At 35.5% G+C, this 16,854-nt stretch overlaps 1 protein-coding gene across 11 annotated transcripts in view; it reads left to right on the top strand.

Moving 5' to 3' along the window:
* RALYL (RALY RNA binding protein like) overlaps positions 1 to 16,854 on the top strand; it is a 682,789-nt gene that overhangs the window by 625,732 nt on the left and 40,203 nt on the right. For all 11 annotated transcript variants that reach the window (XM_073892721.1, XM_073892724.1, XM_073892723.1 and 8 more), the window contains one exon: positions 10,639 to 10,752. In XM_073892721.1, coding sequence (XP_073748822.1) covers positions 10,639 to 10,752 — 114 coding nt within the window. The remainder of the gene's footprint in view (positions 1 to 10,638; positions 10,753 to 16,854) is intronic.

The following is a 16,854-nucleotide window of genomic DNA, read 5'->3' on the forward strand; positions in this document are numbered from 1 at the left end:
TAAATCCTTGCTAACATCACAACCTAATATTTAAATACATAGCAGCACAACCAAATAATTATAACATATTTACCATAAATAAATAAATAAATTTGTGAGCATCTCTTCTTGGCTTTTTTTCACTAGGTTTTAATGTGGCTCATTAATATAACCAGAAAAAGAGGCAAATAGCAAAATATTTGATAAATTCCTAATACCAGTATAGCTTGTGAGCATTTGAGATATTTTTCTCAGTTCCTCTATACAAGTTATGTTTTTCTTTGTGCTCTGGTAAAAGTTCCAGAAAGGATCTAATCTTTCCACTGTGGGATTATAAAAGTTTGTGAGCATTAAATCCTATCAAAGGATCTTAATAACATTTTTTTTACCTCTGCTGCTGCTTCTCCTGCTTTTTCCCAGATCATGTGCTGACAAGCAGAGCCTCTACTCTCCTGGTCTCTTGACTACTTTTCTGGGCTCTATGCGCTCCCCTAATCCCATTAATTCCATGCCCACTGCAGGATTATTCAAAACAAATTACTTCTGTCAATTCCTCACTCAAAACTCAAAATTGCTACTGGGTGTTATGCACAAACAATGAATCATGGAACACTACATCAAAAACTAATGATGTAATGTGTGGTGATTAACATAACAATAAAAAATTATTTTAAAAAAACCTCAAAATTGCTACCATTTACCTAATAAGAATCGAAACTCTTTTTCAGTGACTTTTCAAGATATATCTGATCCTGTACTTCCAGTTTCCCACAACCCTTCCCCTAGCTTAATTGTACTCTTATTTAAATGCTTTTAAACTCATGTTCATACACCTCTACCTGAAAGCCCTTTCCTTTATCTCAAGAAATGTGTTATCAACTGTGTTATCTATCTTACACATAGATAAACATTATTAATAATTTTACCTGGTTCTCAAGGTCCAGTTCAGGCAATACCACTCACATGAAACAAGTTTGGACCCCTCTGTGCCCAAGGGCATCATCATAAAACCAAACCAGTTGTTTATCTTCCTATTACAAGACTTAAGCCCTTGGATTCATGTTACGGTCATTTGTATGCACATCTGTTCTCTCCACTTTAGATTACAGATTCATTCTTCAAGATACTTTTGCACTGCACAGAGTATACTCTTAAAATATTTGTGGGATATTTGTCACCACTATTATTTTTGCCTTCCACATTTTACTTATTTTTCACGTATTTCATAGTTGACTATGAACTACATCTTTAAAAATGCTACAACTCAGGGAAAATTAGTTCTGGAATGTTGAGTTAGTAAAACAAGGGGACAATTCTGGCCTACACTCCTGGGTCTGAAAGAAGCCAGGATGTTGATGCCCATTTTCAAGCTCTGTAATTTAAGATTTGCTACTTCCTTTACTTAGAAGATCTCTTTCTCTTGCTGAAATTCAAATCATCCTTCCAGTCACAGTTCAAGGACCCATTCTTTCATGAATATTTTCACAGCCTTCTGGCCCCATGAAAATGAATTTTACTTGTCTTTCCCCACGTCGTTGACATAAGTTCAATTCATCAGCACCTACTACATGACTACATAACTGCCAAACTAATATTCTGTAAATGAAACAGACATGGTTTCGGGTTCTTACAATCTGGTGGGGAAAACCAAAAGGTAGGAGATAACTTCCATATCAAGCGGTAGGTACATTTCACTTACTCCTCCATTATTTTATAAATTTCATGTTCATATGTATTATAATACGTTGCTTACCCATTTACTTCCTCCACTAATTATAAACTGCATGAGGTTAAGGAAGCAGTTCATTATAACGAGAAGCTCATGGCTTGGAGAGGCAGGGGAAGAATCAAACAAACAAAAATGAAGCATAGCTTTGGAGTCAGGCAGCCTACTCTAAACTTGATTTTGTTGCCTTTTTATTAGGCAGTCCTTTTTTTTTTTTTAGAAATGTGCAAATAGATTATTTTTTTTTATTTAAATTCCAGTTAACATACAGTGTAGTATCAGTTTCAGGTGTATGATCTAGTGATCCAGCCTTCCATACAACACCTGTGCTCATCACAAGTGCCCTCCTTAATCCCCACCACCTATTTCACCCATCCCCCTACACACCTCCCCTCTGGGAACCATCAGTTTGTTCTCTGTAGTTAAGAGTCTGGTTCATGGTTTGCCCTTCTCTCTTTTTTGTCCCTTTGTTCATTTGTTTCATTTGTTAATTTTGATATATGAGTGAAATCATATGGTATTCATCTTTCCTTGACTTATTTCACTTAACATAATCTTTAGCCCATCTATGTCATTGCAAATGGCAAGATTTCATACTTTTTTATGTCTGAGTAATATGCCATTGTGTATATATATATGTATATATACATGTATATATATACATACACACACACACACACACACACACACACACACACCACATCTTCCTTTTTTTAAATCAGATCTAGGGTTAGGGTTCAGGTTAGGACTAGTATTAGGGATAGGTTTAGGGACAGGGTGAGGGTTAGGTTTAGGGCCAGAGGGAGGGTATGTGCCTGGGATCCTGTAGTTCAGAGACCCCTCCAGAGTGTTAGGTTTAGGGTTAGTGTTAGGGTAAGTGTTTAAGGGTTAGACATATTGCTAGGCAGTCTTAAACACATTATTTAACTTCTCTAACATTCACTGTTCTAATCTATAAAACAATTTTAATAATACATATTTTGTGTATTTATCATAAAGATTAATTAAGATGGTATATGTGCAGCTGGTAATGGTATGCTAGATGCATGGATGCATACAGCAGGTATTTGAATAATAGTTATTGAATAAAACAATGCACTCATTTTTCATTTCATTTTCTCTTTCTAAAAATATATAGAAAGAATTAGTGTAGATGTAAGCAGGCATAGGTATTATAAATACACACATATGCACATATATGTAATTTGTTTTTCTAGGAAATTCCATCCATGAATGTGGTAATTGCCAAACTATATTTACATATATAAATGGAGAATTACACAAATTGCTTCAGTTTGTTTTAGCAAAATTTTTTAAAGTCTGACTTTTGAAAACTATTTACAAAGTTGGCAAATTAGCTTCTGCATATTAAACTAGCTTAAGATATATGAATAAGAGGAAAAGGACCAAAAGAAGCTGAAGTAGACAAATTGAAGTGATAATGATAAAGATTTCTTAAAATCTATTTTATGGAAATCAGTGGTCTTCATTTTTTCTGGATGTGACTCAATTAAAAATAATATGGTTCCTTAATGCATCATGAAGGAAAGAGCTAGAACTGATGATCTTATTTTTCACATCAAGTGAAGCTGTATGGCACAATAAAGAGTGTAGAATTCATAGTCAAAAGACCTGGGTTTGAGCCTGAACTTTACCTGTTCAGATTATTACATTACACACAGTCATTGTACGACTTTGAGAATGTCATGTAAATTGTCAGATTCTTAAGTTCCTTTATTGATGAAGTAGTAAATGTAAAAGTGACTAATAAATTAAGTTCTATGCAAATTATTTTTATTTCTTTATTGTTTTATATTTAAATAATTTATCAAAGGCTGGGGAAATAAATAAAAAGAGAAACAAATTAATGTGAATAATTGTTGAAGTCCACATGCTCACAAACAGTTTTAAATTTTCCAAATAGTTCCTAAGAAGCATGGTGTTGGTGAAGGAGGGTATATAATTATTTAGACCAGGGTTTCTAAGGCTTGATGCTATTGACATTTTTAATCAGACAATTCTTTGGTGTGGTGTTGGGGGGGCAGCTATCCTGTATGTTTTATGAGGTTTAGCCGCCTGGATGCCCACTAGATGCCAGTAACACCACCCTCTCTGAGTTGTGACAATCAAAAATATCTCCAGACATTGCAAATATCCCATGTAGGGCATTACCCTCTGTTAAGAACCACTGATCTAGACAGTTAGCTGAAGCTTCTTTATTTGTCCCTGAATAGACTTGACCCACAGGCGACTAAAATAAATTGAAATATTTTTCACCACATAAATCAGAGATGCACACATTTTTTTATATAAACAGATGGTATCATTTCATATGCCTAATTTCCTTTTTGGATTATATCTTATTTCACTGGAAAAAGCACAAACATTATCTTGTTGACTGTATCAGAATGTAATAACATTTATCAGCAAATCAATGAACTCTTTAGAGAGAGCGAGTCTGAAATGATTTAATGTGGCTTCTTTTTTCTTTTTTTCCTGAGTAGAATACTAACTACAGAGATGGTTTAGGAAAAATATTTGAGACTATCTGTATGATGTAAACTGACTCCTAGTTTCTGTAGTATCCTGCTTGCCTAAAAGCAAGCTAGAGTAATATATTCTAGGAACTTTATTCTTATTCATTTATCATTTGGATGATCTTGAAAAATAATTCTAAATTCAAGCCCTCTAATCACCCATAGAAAAATAAAGTATCATCAGCTGGAAACCAAATATTTTTTATTATGACAGTATGTTTTCTTTTGTCTGTAATTTTCTTTTGCAGTTTTTGTTATAAAATTTATCTAAACGAAAAGAGGAAAAGACATTTTTCCTTTGAAGATAGTATTATTTTTGTTTGTCTCAAGTTTTTATTTAAATTCTAGTTAGTTTACATACAGTGTAATATTAGTTTCAGGAGTAGAATTTAGTGATTCATCATTTTACATAACAACACTCAGGGCTCATCACAAGTGCCCTCCTTAATGTACATCACCCATTTAGACCATTCCCCTGCCCATTTCCCCTCCAGCAACCTTGTTTGTTCTCTATAGTTAAGTCTGTTTCTAATTTGCCTTTTTTTTCTTCCCCCACATTTATCTGTTTTGTTTCTTAAATTCCACAAATGAGTGAAATCATATGGTATTTGTCTTTCTCTGACTTATTTTGCTTAGCCTAATACTCACTACCTCCATCCACATCACTGTAAAATGGCAAGCTTTCATTCTTTTTGATGGCTAAGTAATATTTCAGTGTGTGTGTGTGTGTCACCTCCACTTTATCCATTCATCAGTTGATCAACATTTGGGCTCTTTCCATAATTTGATGTTGAGTATCTTTCCATGTAATTGTTAGCCATCTTTATGTCTTCTTCGGAAAAATGTCTGTTCACGTCTTCTGCACATTTGTAACTAGATTATTTGTTTTCTGGGTGCTGAATTTTGTAAGTTCTTTATAGATTTTGGATACCAGCCCTTTATCAGATATGTCACTTGCAAATATCTTCTCCCATTCCATCGCTTACCTTTTAATTTTGTTGATTGTTTCCTTCACTGTACAGAAGCTCTTTATCTTATGAAGTCCTAATAGTTCGTTTTTGCTTTTATTTCCCTTGCCTCTGAAGACGTGTCTAATGAGAAGTTGCTATTGCCGAGGTCACAGAGGTTGCTGCCTATGTTCTTCTCTAGGATTTTGGTGGTTTCCTCTCTCACATTTAGGTCTTTCATTCATTCCGAATTTATTTTTCTGTATGGTGTATGGTGTAAGAAAGTGCTCCAGTTTCATTCTTTTGCTTATCGCTATCCAGACTCTTAAATACAGAGAACAAACTGGTGGTTACCAGAGGGGAGGCTGGTGGAGGACGGGTGGAATAGGTACAAAGGACTAAGAGTACACTTGTCGTGATGAGCACTGAGTACAGTATAAAATTCTTGAATCATTATATTGCATACCCGAAACTAATATAACACTGTTTGTTACTTATATGTGAATATTTAAAAAAAATTTAAAAAATTTTAAATGTAGCAATTAGCCCCTATATTACTCAGAATAAAACCCATAGTACTTAACTTTGGCCAACAAGACTCTATACAATCTTCTCCACTCTCCATCTTACCTCTTGACTTCTTGTATTCTTCTTGCACTTGCTCATTCCACTCTAGCCACATTGTCCTCTTGGCTGTCCCTAAAACACATCAAGTGTACTTCTGCATCAGGCCCTTGCATTTACCATTCCTCAGCCTCATATAGTCTTCCATCCCACTATCCCTTGATGTTCCCATGACTTGCTGCCTCCCCTTATTGAGACTTTTGCTCAAATGTCACCTTATCAGCGAAACTTTCCCTTACCACTGTATATATATTGACAAATCTTACTCCCTAGCTAGGTCTTCCCTAACCTCTTGTCTGCATTTTATATTTATGTTTATAAACAAATAAAAGATATTTGTTTGTTGTCTTCTTCCACTGCCAGATGGGTGTTCCATCACTTTAGGGACTTTTGTCTCTCTTGTTTATGAATATGTCCCCAGCTCTTGGGAAGGAGCCCAACAAAAACAGATCTTCATGAATATTGTTGAACAAATATGTTAGACACTTGAGTCAAAAATGAAAGCAGTTCCTGCTCTTGTCAAGGAGAGAGACATTTAAAGAAAAGATCATTTAAAGTATCATTTGAAAGAAGTATGAGTACAAAGAGGATGAGCTTTTTAAAGACGAGGCTCAAGGGTTGAGGATGACTTTATTCTGTAGGCAACATTTGAGCTGACTATTTAAAAATTAAATGGCATTTACCAGGTGGAGGAGATGAGAGTGTAGGGCAGACAACAGAAACACAGGTATAGATGTCTGAAAAAACAAGACACATTAAAGAACAGGGAACAGTTGTGACTAGAGCCTAAGATAATTAGAAAGGCAAGCAGATGAGTCAAGGGAAGGTAATTTGGAGCTGACTGGGAAGTAAAGCAATTTTCTCCAATTCTCAATTAATAAATTCTAAATTGTAGAATTCATAATCTTTAGTAATTGGCTCTAATTTTCCCAAGCCCTTAGCTTGTCTACATTAGGTTACTTTTACATAACAATTATGTAACAGCAAGTTGGTTGAAATTATTCCATATTATTCTTAGTAAAAAATACTCCTGACTCTCATGATCTAATACTCTATATAAAAATAAGAGCACTATATTCTATGCAACATATCTTTGGATATTAGATTTTGAAGAACTGAGGTGGAATTAGGGAAAAATACAGAAGTGAGGCTGCCAACGGTATGTGTCCTTCTCTTATTCTTTTATCATAGTGCTTCTGGTTAAGAAAAGGTATAGTTCTAAGCTAATTTTCTTCTTGCACTTCTTGTTTACTTATCTGTCTCTCCATTAGACAGCCAATTCCAATTTAGTGTCTGGTACATGCACAAAGCTTTAAAAAAGATTTGTTGGTTGGGTTGAAATTGCATCCAGTGACCTACCTACTTATACATATACCTAAAGATCTTCTGAAATTTGCCAATTTCTTGCTGTGTTTAAAACACAGAGCTATAAATTCCGTTAAATATGCAAGGAGGAAAAGAATGAGAGAAAGAAAGAGGAAAGGAAAAAGAGAGAGAGAGAGAGAAAGAAAGAGAGAGGGAAAGAGGGAAGGAAGGAATGAAGGAAGGAAGGGAAAAAGAAGGAAGGCAGGCAGGCAGGAAGGAAGGAAAGAAGGAAGAAAAAGAAGGAATTGGATGCCTTCTCTCCATTCGAGAGAGTTTGGTTGTTGAGAGCCTATGACGGGGTAAATTTATTAATATGTCTTGCCTCAAACAACTGTCCAAAATCCCTTCTTTCTGAAATTTTGTATTGTCAGAGATCAGAATAATTTATTAATCTGGAATCTGAATAATTTTTATGGATCTAGTTTATGATGAAAAGACAGAAAATTTTCACTATTTACTAATCTAATTTAGGATCTTTTCCTAAATCTGTTAATATAATTTTCTAATTAAGGAGGACAGACTTCAAAGCCCAGGACCTCATGGTAAGCATCAGGAGTCTCATCAATCAATAATAGAAGAAGGAGCTTATTAAAACACAGAAAATATTCAAAAGCATGACTCTTGAAATTCCTCAATATCTAATCAGGTCTTCACTCTCAAGAAGCTCACAATTTAGTATGAAAAGTGGACATACTAAGTAAAAATCAATAGACAGGGGTGCCTGGGTGGCTCAGTCATTAAGTGTCTGCCTTCGGCTCAGGTCATGATCCCAGGACCCTGGGATCGAGCCCCGCATCGGGCTCCCTGCTCCGTGGGAAGCGTGCTTCTCCCTGTCCCACTCCCCCTGCTTGTGTTCCCTCTCTCACTGTGTCTCTCTCTGTCAAATAAATAAATAAAATCTTTAAAAAAAATCAATAGGCAGTATGTGTCTAGCGGCAAATATGAGATGCCATTAAATAAATTACAGATGAGAGATGAACCCTCCAGAGGGTTAGTCAAAGAAGAATCCACAGGGAAGGCAAGACTTTAAATGAAGCCCTAAAAGGCATATAGGATTTTGATAGACATATTTGGGGAGAGAGAGAGAGAGAGTCTTTGCTGGGATAAGCGTATCAATAAAAATCATAGCAATAATAATAATAGTAGTAGTAGTAATAGAAATAATGTCTTCTGCTACTATCATTTATTGGGTATGATGATGTTCTGAAGAATGATTTTCATTTCCTTTGATGGAAGCACCTCATGTAGTTTTACTTAAACCTATCAAATTTAATAGAAAATATTTTATCTTGGAACATTAGATTTCAATGCACGAGAAATGGGACCGTGGCTGGAGACGGGTTCAGAATTTCCTGGTAGAGGCAGGAAAGAGCAGACAGAACTTGTGCAGATCAGATCTTTATTGTCTCTAAGCTTAAATACCACTAACTAATTAAACTCAAACTTTATAAGAGTCTGACTCAGATTGTAAAAGGTGTTCCTACAGTGCTAGACATGAGTCTAGACTTAAAGCCAACCTTGACATCCTGGATACATGTTAAGATCCTATGTGGTGAGCTCAGATTTCTAGTGGTTTGTAATGTAGTTTCTATAAAATGGGGTATTGGTGGGGTTTTTGTTTCTTTTTTTAAACGAGATAAAGACAAAATTAGTCAACTGCATTCCTGGGCGAGGAGTGGCTCTACTTACTAAGACATGTATTCTATTAGTTTCCAGCCACGGTCCCATTTCTCATGCATTGAAATCTAATGTTCTAAGATAAAATATTTTCTATTAAATTTGATAGGTTTAAGTAAAACTACATGACGTGCTTCCATCAAAGGAAATGAAAATCATTCTTCAAAGTGGAATCAATTTGCAATTGTGACAGATGATGTTTTTCAAATTTCGCTGCAGTTCCACAATGGCACTTTGATGTCCCTGAAATAATTGACATTAGAAGCAATTCTCTATTTTAAACTGTGTTCTACTTTCAGTTTGGTTCTTCATAATAAGAACACACCACAGGGTCCTGGATTCTTGCAGTTTTTATTTTGCAAGCGACTTTGCATCATAAATAAAAATCTGCTTTTTGTAAAAGAAATTTCTGGTTTTATAATAAAAAACGTTTTCTCATTTTTATACTGGAAAGAAATATGTGCTTCCTTTGAGCAATTAATGTAAATTGATGCATATGTTATCATCTATATTATATCACATATCTTAGCTGAAATATAGCTCTATTCCAAGCAAACATCGATTGCATTTAGTTTTTATTATTTATAAAAAAATTTCCTGAAGACTAAAGAACCAAGCTAAATGCTCAATTTCTTCCAAAATTTCTGGGGAATAACCAAGCTGAGATCATCACAAACTTGAAGCAAAAGTAACAGAGGATTAATAGGCTGACATCAAGCTCTGTGCCCCCCGATCTTGAAGCGTCTCTGCTGAGGCATGGACACCCAAAACCCCACTTACTGAAAGCTCCTAGGCAGATGCAGATTTTCTGTAATGATAGCTTTGAAATCTTCGATCTCTCATTATTGTGGGTTCATGGCAGATTTCCCAATCATTCTCAAAACATGAGAAAATAGCAACAGTGCAGTGAATTTTTCATAAACAAATATATTTCATTTAAAGGACTTCCCTTTAAATAGGAGATTGTCCTTTTCTTAAGCCTGTTCTTTATAAAATAATTATTATTGTTGATAGTAGGATGTTTGTTGTTGTTTTTAACATCCTTACTTGGCAAAATGAAAAGTTGCCAGTCTTGTGTTCATCCCCACTTGCTTTTCTTTGAAACTATGCTAAATATCAAAAACCTGGAATGAGAACCACTACTGTAGAAAATACCAGTGGGAACTTAAGTGAATTTTCTTCCCTCTGGCCCCATGGGTTTTAGGGACACGTACAACCCATTGCTTCATTTTTTTTAAAGAGTAGGTGAAGTAGCAAGAATTCTGTTAAGAGTTCTCTAGCATCTAAGACATTTCTTCAGAGGATAAACATTATATCCTGGTTTCAATAAAACACCAAGGGACTAGATTACAAATATCATTGACTCCTGAAATATGTATTACAACATCGACCTCAAAGTAGTATTAACATATTTGTCAATGATTTTATCATTCCTCAGTCTGAATCCATTTTACAGTGCAGATTAGCTCTACTACTTGCCAAAACTGAGTTTCGTATCATTTAGTTATTTGATAAGATGTTTCCAGATTACTCCATCCCTTTGCGTAACTTTCAGTGAAAAGATTTAGTATCAAATGCTCACGTCACTGAAAATCACTGTAATTGCCAATGTCTTCCAGTATTCTAGGATCAGTGGAAGTAACGAAAAGCTGATAAGATTGAAAAGTGTCCTATGTGACTTGACACCGTCTTGAGAAAACACGGGGTGTCTGTGAGTTGTGTTCTACCTGAGTAATGGTACATTTGACATTCTGTTGCTTTCTTTCCTTTTTCCCCTTTCCAGTGAAATCAGATGAGTTACAGACAATCAAGAAAGAATTAACCCAGATCAAAACGAAAATTGACTCCTTGCTAGGGCGCCTGGAGAAAATTGAGAAGCAGCAGAAGGCGGAGGCAGGTAAGTGAAAAGGATCAGTGGCCACAGACATGTCACGGTTAAACGGGTGAAACAGTGTCAATCACAGGGACAGCGCAGGGCCCGGGGGGGGGGCGCTGGCCGAATTTGACAGGTTAATACAGACACATGAAGAATGTCTCTAAGCCAAGAGTTGCAACCATGCAATCTGAACTTTTACTCATCAGAGAACATGAACCAATTTGTCTAAACTTCATGTTTTTAAACAAGGAAAAGTATTTTGATGGTAATAATCACAGTTGTATCGTAATTAAAAGTTAATAGCTCAATATCAAGAATCCTTCAAGAAAATAAAATCAATTAGTGGAATATCACTGTCAGACTAAAATAATATTATATATTTAAATAAACTAACCGCAGAAATACAACAGATTTCAGAAACGAGGATTATAAAGCCCAGCCTCTACATTGCTCCAGTCCTGTAAAACCAATACCCAGTTTCAGGGTCCTGCACATCAAGAGTATGTCCCTGGCCACCCCCAGCCAAGTCATTTGATTATATCTTTTACAACTTAGTGCCCTTTCTCCTTTGAACTATCATCCTTGACCCTATTTCTCTTCTAATACAATTCTAATGCCCTCATCAAGTGGCTACAGATGTTTTTTAAATCATAGAATATGAGAACTGGGATAAAGTTAGAGCTGAGCGAGTACACAGTTTGAAAATCATGTTCTGCAAGGCCTCAAATGCCTCAGAGGCTTCCTGGATATAGGATGAGGGTTAGAAGGAGGCCCAGGAGGTAGTAGATGAACTCGTGCCTCCTCCAGACCTGCCCTTGCTCTACCTGTGTATCTATTTTATTACTGGGTTTCAACATACGACTTCATTTGCTAAAAGAGCTTCACTTTTCAGGGGCACCTGGGCGGCTCAGTCAGTTAAGCGTCCAACTCTTGATCTCAGGGGGAAAAAAAAAGAACTTCACTTTTTAAAAAATACAGTTTTGAAAGCCATTGATCAAATCCAGCCTCCTCATTGCACAGATGAAAACACAAAGGTTCAAGGAGGTAGATTGATTTTTCCATAGTCGCTTGACTAGTGAGTGATAGACCTGGGTCCCAAACCACAGTCTTGCGAGTGAATCTAGTGCCCTTCCCATTTATGATTTCAATCTCAGGTTGCACCCAGGACCTGGTCCCAGGATTTCACTGACTGAGGCCCTCTGGGTTACTCTTAACTGATGAGAACTGGTTGGGATCCTGGGGTCCGTGAGCTACACAGCAAAGACGAACCTGCCTATGTGTTCACTGTATCACTGGGTGAGGACTAGAGCTTTTACCTCCTGGTGATGAGCTAGGACTCAAAGATGAAAAGAAGGCAGATGTAAGTTGGTGGTATAGGATAGTGAATGAGAGAAATAAACTCTGGTTCAGATTCTCACGCACCACTGACTTAGCCTCCTGTTTCACATTTATAAAATAAAGATAGTAATCCCTACCTCACATTGTGAGAAACAAAGTATCCTATGTAACTTATATAGCACAGTAATTAGCACAGAGTAAAGGTTCAATAATTGGAGCTGTTTGGCATTGGTAGTAACACAAGCATATATAGGCAAATGAACATTTCCTACTATTTTCACACAACCTATTTTTTTTAAAAACATGAGCTATATACCTAGCACATGGGTGGCAGATTCTCACTAATGTGGATGAGAAAGAGTAGATAAAACAATCATTATATTAAAAATTTCTATTATCAACATATTTTTTACTGAGAAAAGATATGGGCAAAGGATTGGAGTAGACATTTTTCTAAAGAAGACATACAGAGATGGCCATCAGGGACATGAAAAGAGGCTCAGCCATCACTAATCACCAGGGAAATGCAAATCAAAACCACCAGGTAAAATATCACCTCACACTTGTCAGAATGGCTAGTATCAAAAAGACCAGAAACAACAAGTGCTGGTGTGGATATGGAAAAAAGTGAACCCTGGTGCACTGTTGGTGGGATTGTAACTTTCCACTATGGAAAACAGATGGAGGGTCCTCAAAAGATTAAAAATAGAACTACCATATGATCCAAAAATCACACTGCTGGGTATTTATTTATTTAAAGACAACAAAAACACTGCCTACACTTCTTAATAGAGAAATTTAGATTTTAGAAAGTTTTTATATGCTGTCTATGGCACTAATCTAAAATGTGGCTGTAACTGAAATATTCTGTGATGTCACCTAAGTCAATATTTCCCTTTGAGGAACTTCTGTGAAATTCGTTATTATATAAAACAACCCTTACAGCAAAGGACTTTGATAACTAATTTGCACTTCAGTTTAAAGGGTTATGGAGAACTCATTTAAATATAAATCACCTCAAAGAGAAAAATGTGATCCTTATTCTATCATATTATACCTTCCAGTTTCCTGCAATGAATAATACCTTTCACATATCTTCTTGGAAGATCATCTATAAATGTAACGCCAAAATTCAAAGCTTGCATTTTCTTTTCATGAAAGGCTGTCATCTTATTTTTGTACATGTTTAAACTTTCCCAGTCATGAGAGAGTTATTTTTAAAATGATAGGCTTAGTCTTTTGATATTTATGTCTTTCTTACTTTAACATGTTAAGAAGAAAATGGAATAATTCGTAATTTCATTCACTTAGTAATTGTCTCCTGAACAACATTCGTATTTATGGAGATAAGATGATTACCTTCTAGATTTTCTTTATGAAAAGAAATCAGGGTTGTAAGGAAAGAGTCAAGACTAGATTATAGAAAGTGGAGAGAAATATAATAAAATTCTTTAAAAATACCCAATATTTCCTTACTAAATTTAAGGGAGCACTCATTTTAATGCTTATTTGGTTGCTAAGCTAATTATTTCATAGCTAACTAACATTTACTCTTCATTATTACTCTTCTATACATCTCTCATTCCCAGTCTTAGTTATTTGATAATGAAATTTTCCAACATAAAGTACTGGCAGGAAGGAGATGGAAGATCACAAACCAAAGATGGGGAAATTACACAACATGGAGATTGTCCAGTATTCAAGTTTCATACTATCATTTTTTTTCTTTTTTGTTTGTAGTGAATTTCAAAGCTATAAGGAATAATTGTAATGAAGTATAACTACTTGATTTGGGATTCTCTATACCTTCAATTGCTTCTAATAGATACTTGTATGGTGTCTTGTCTCTTTGAGATTGTCAACTGCCTGAGCATAAGGTCATGTCTTCTCTTCCTTCTCTAACTCCCCAATACCAAGTACTATGTACCGGGCACAACCTGGCAACTAATTTAACTTCTCTAGGTCTCAACCCCTCAAATGTAAACTAGAGGAATGGATTATGACCTCAAACATACTATCCCGACTTTTAAAATTACAGTTAGCATAAATCCACAATGCATATATTATTTTTTTTCTTGAATAATTCAATAAACACAACTTTGGGATATAGTGTATGTAGATTATTAAAAACAACAAGTAATACTTATGTCAATGTAGTCTACAGTTGTGCCTCATTCCTGGATGATTCTTTTAAAAGAGCCACATATAAATGGCCATATAGGAATGGCACAATTTACATGTGGTTTACACAGCGATGTTAAATGACCAAAAATGGTAAAAGAGGCAAGAAGGAAAACTAGAAACTGGGTATCATACAACGGGCACAATTAATACAGGCAACTACATTTTTTAAAAAAATCAAACTTCAGGCATAAAGTCTCTGATGTGAAAAGGCAAGTAGACATGATTTAATTCAATTTTATTTTCAGTGGTGTGCCTGATACATGGCCATCCAGTCCTGCTTGGACAAGTCTAATGATAATAGCAAAAGTTTAACCTAAGCATTGGAGAGGTCACAAACCAGATCCCATAAGATAAATTCATCCCCCCCCCAATATGTTTGGTAAAAGATACAGAATTTTAAAAAATAATGTCCAAGAATTATAATATTACAAATAAATATCAAAATACATAACTGCTTTTGAAAAGTTGGAAGCTTTCAACATTGCTATCATTTTATGCATGGCATACTCTTTTCAGTTTGCTAAGATTTTTATTTAGCCAGTTCACACATGAATGTTATTTACTTGGTTGGTCTCTGTTTACGTTTGTATCTCAGATGCCTATGATAGGTTCTCCTTATAAGTCACCAAACCAAAAGGTCTTTTGTTTTCACTCGGTTTGGTCATCCATTTTATGTCCCCTGAAACCAAACTAATGTCTCATCCATTGTGAATGTAACAGCCAATTAAATACTTAAAAAGAGCTATAATATTTCACCCCCAACCTTTGAGCGGAGAGTCAACATAATTGGCCCATAGATGTTCAACTTAGCGGCATTCAAATTTTTGTCACAGCGTCTTTGAAGCCTTCTTTTCTCTAGATAAATATCAATAATTTTTTCAGCTGCTTCTCATGTAATTTGGTTTTGCATCTTGAACCATTGTCGTCTCTCTTCTCTGGTCATTCTGTAGTTTGTCAACCATATACTGAGGTACTCAGAATGGAAAACATTGCTCCAGATATGATCTGGAGCACCTATAATGTGCTCCCTATAACATAACTATTTCTGCCACCTATAACGTGACTATTTCTGTTCTGAATACCTTGCTGCTAGCATTTGCACTCTGGATTAAGTTGGTGATGTTTCTGGTTACAGATATTGGATTAAATACATGAATTGAGCTCTGCTGTCTCCTGAAACTGCACTAAAATGATAGGATTTTAAAAATGAAAACCTCTAGGCATAAAGAGAATGGGAACAGAATTTTAGAAGCTAGACAGCAGATGGAGAAATGCACCTGACTTAGCATATCCTAGAAATCTGGGTCCAATTTTAACTGCAGAAATACCAAAAGGCCCAAAATTAAAGACATATTCTTCTGGAAAAGAAGTTATAAATGGTTGCAAGTCTGTTGAGGAGTCAAATTCCAACGTCACCATTCCTAACTATCCTTGACCCACTAGAAAGCTGATGAAATTTCCTACAGAAAAGCTACAACAGCAGATCTCAGAGCTGGTAAACAACAAATTTAAGTGCCGTTAAACATTAAGAAACATTAAGGAGAGAAGTGAAAGTTTACACAATTACTGTAGAAATTCCAAGCATTCTCCTTCCCCTCAGCTGCCGGACAACTGGCAAGACACTAGAAGTTTTCATTGGGAATATGAAAGGAAAGATTTAAGATGCTGGCATAAGTGCCACCCAAGGAAATGGTTAACCAGGTTATCCTGCAAAAACAATATCCCTGTGCTTACAAAGCTGCCCATTGATATTTTAATACCCCACTGGTAATATGAATGGACAAGCATCACTCAGTAATAGAAAACACTTAATATAAAAGGAGATATCAGAAAACGAAAGAAAAAGAAAAAGAGTTTGGAGGAGACAGATTGTGCAGAAGAATAAAATTTTAAAAAGAAAAAAAAGACACCGATTAATACACTCAGAAAGAAGGAAGATATTGCATTCATGAAATAAGAACATGAAACTAAAACTTGAATATTCAGAAGACAGAGAAAAGAGCTTTTAGAGATTAACATGTGATAGCACAAATAAATAACTCAATACAGGACTGGAAGACAAAATTAAACTCTCCCAGAAAATATAGAAAAAAATAGATAAGGAAATAAGAGGATATGGATATGAAAATCACTGGATGAATATCTGAATAACAGGGTTTCAGAGAGAAAGAGGATAGATCACCAAAAACATTTTTTTAGAAAAAAAAGAAAACTGAAGAGCATAGTTAATCAGATTGAAAGAATATGCCGAGTGCCTGAAACAACGCATGAAAATAGGTGCACATCGAAGCATCTCATTATGATATTTCAGAACACGTGAGGACAAAGAGGTTAGTCCTACCAACTTCAGAGAGACAAGAAAAGAGAGAAAACAGTTTCCATGTAAAGACCAGGAATCAGAATACCAATGGGCTTCTCAGCTGCCACAGTGAAACGTAGAAGGCAATGAAAACATGCCCTAAAAATTCTGAGGGAAGTTCATTTACAAGCTACAATTCTGTACCTCGTACCCACTCTTAAATGTAAGGGTAGATTAAGGACATTTTCAGATATATAAATATCAAGAAGTGTACCTCCAATTCATTCTTTCTCTGAAAAGTA

This window comes from Callorhinus ursinus, unplaced genomic scaffold (genome assembly GCF_003265705.2).
Source record: "Callorhinus ursinus isolate GAN/ISIS: 27379988/994484 unplaced genomic scaffold, GSC_fseal_2.0 scaffold5, whole genome shotgun sequence".
In the NCBI taxonomy this organism is placed as follows: domain Eukaryota; kingdom Metazoa; phylum Chordata; class Mammalia; order Carnivora; family Otariidae; genus Callorhinus; species Callorhinus ursinus.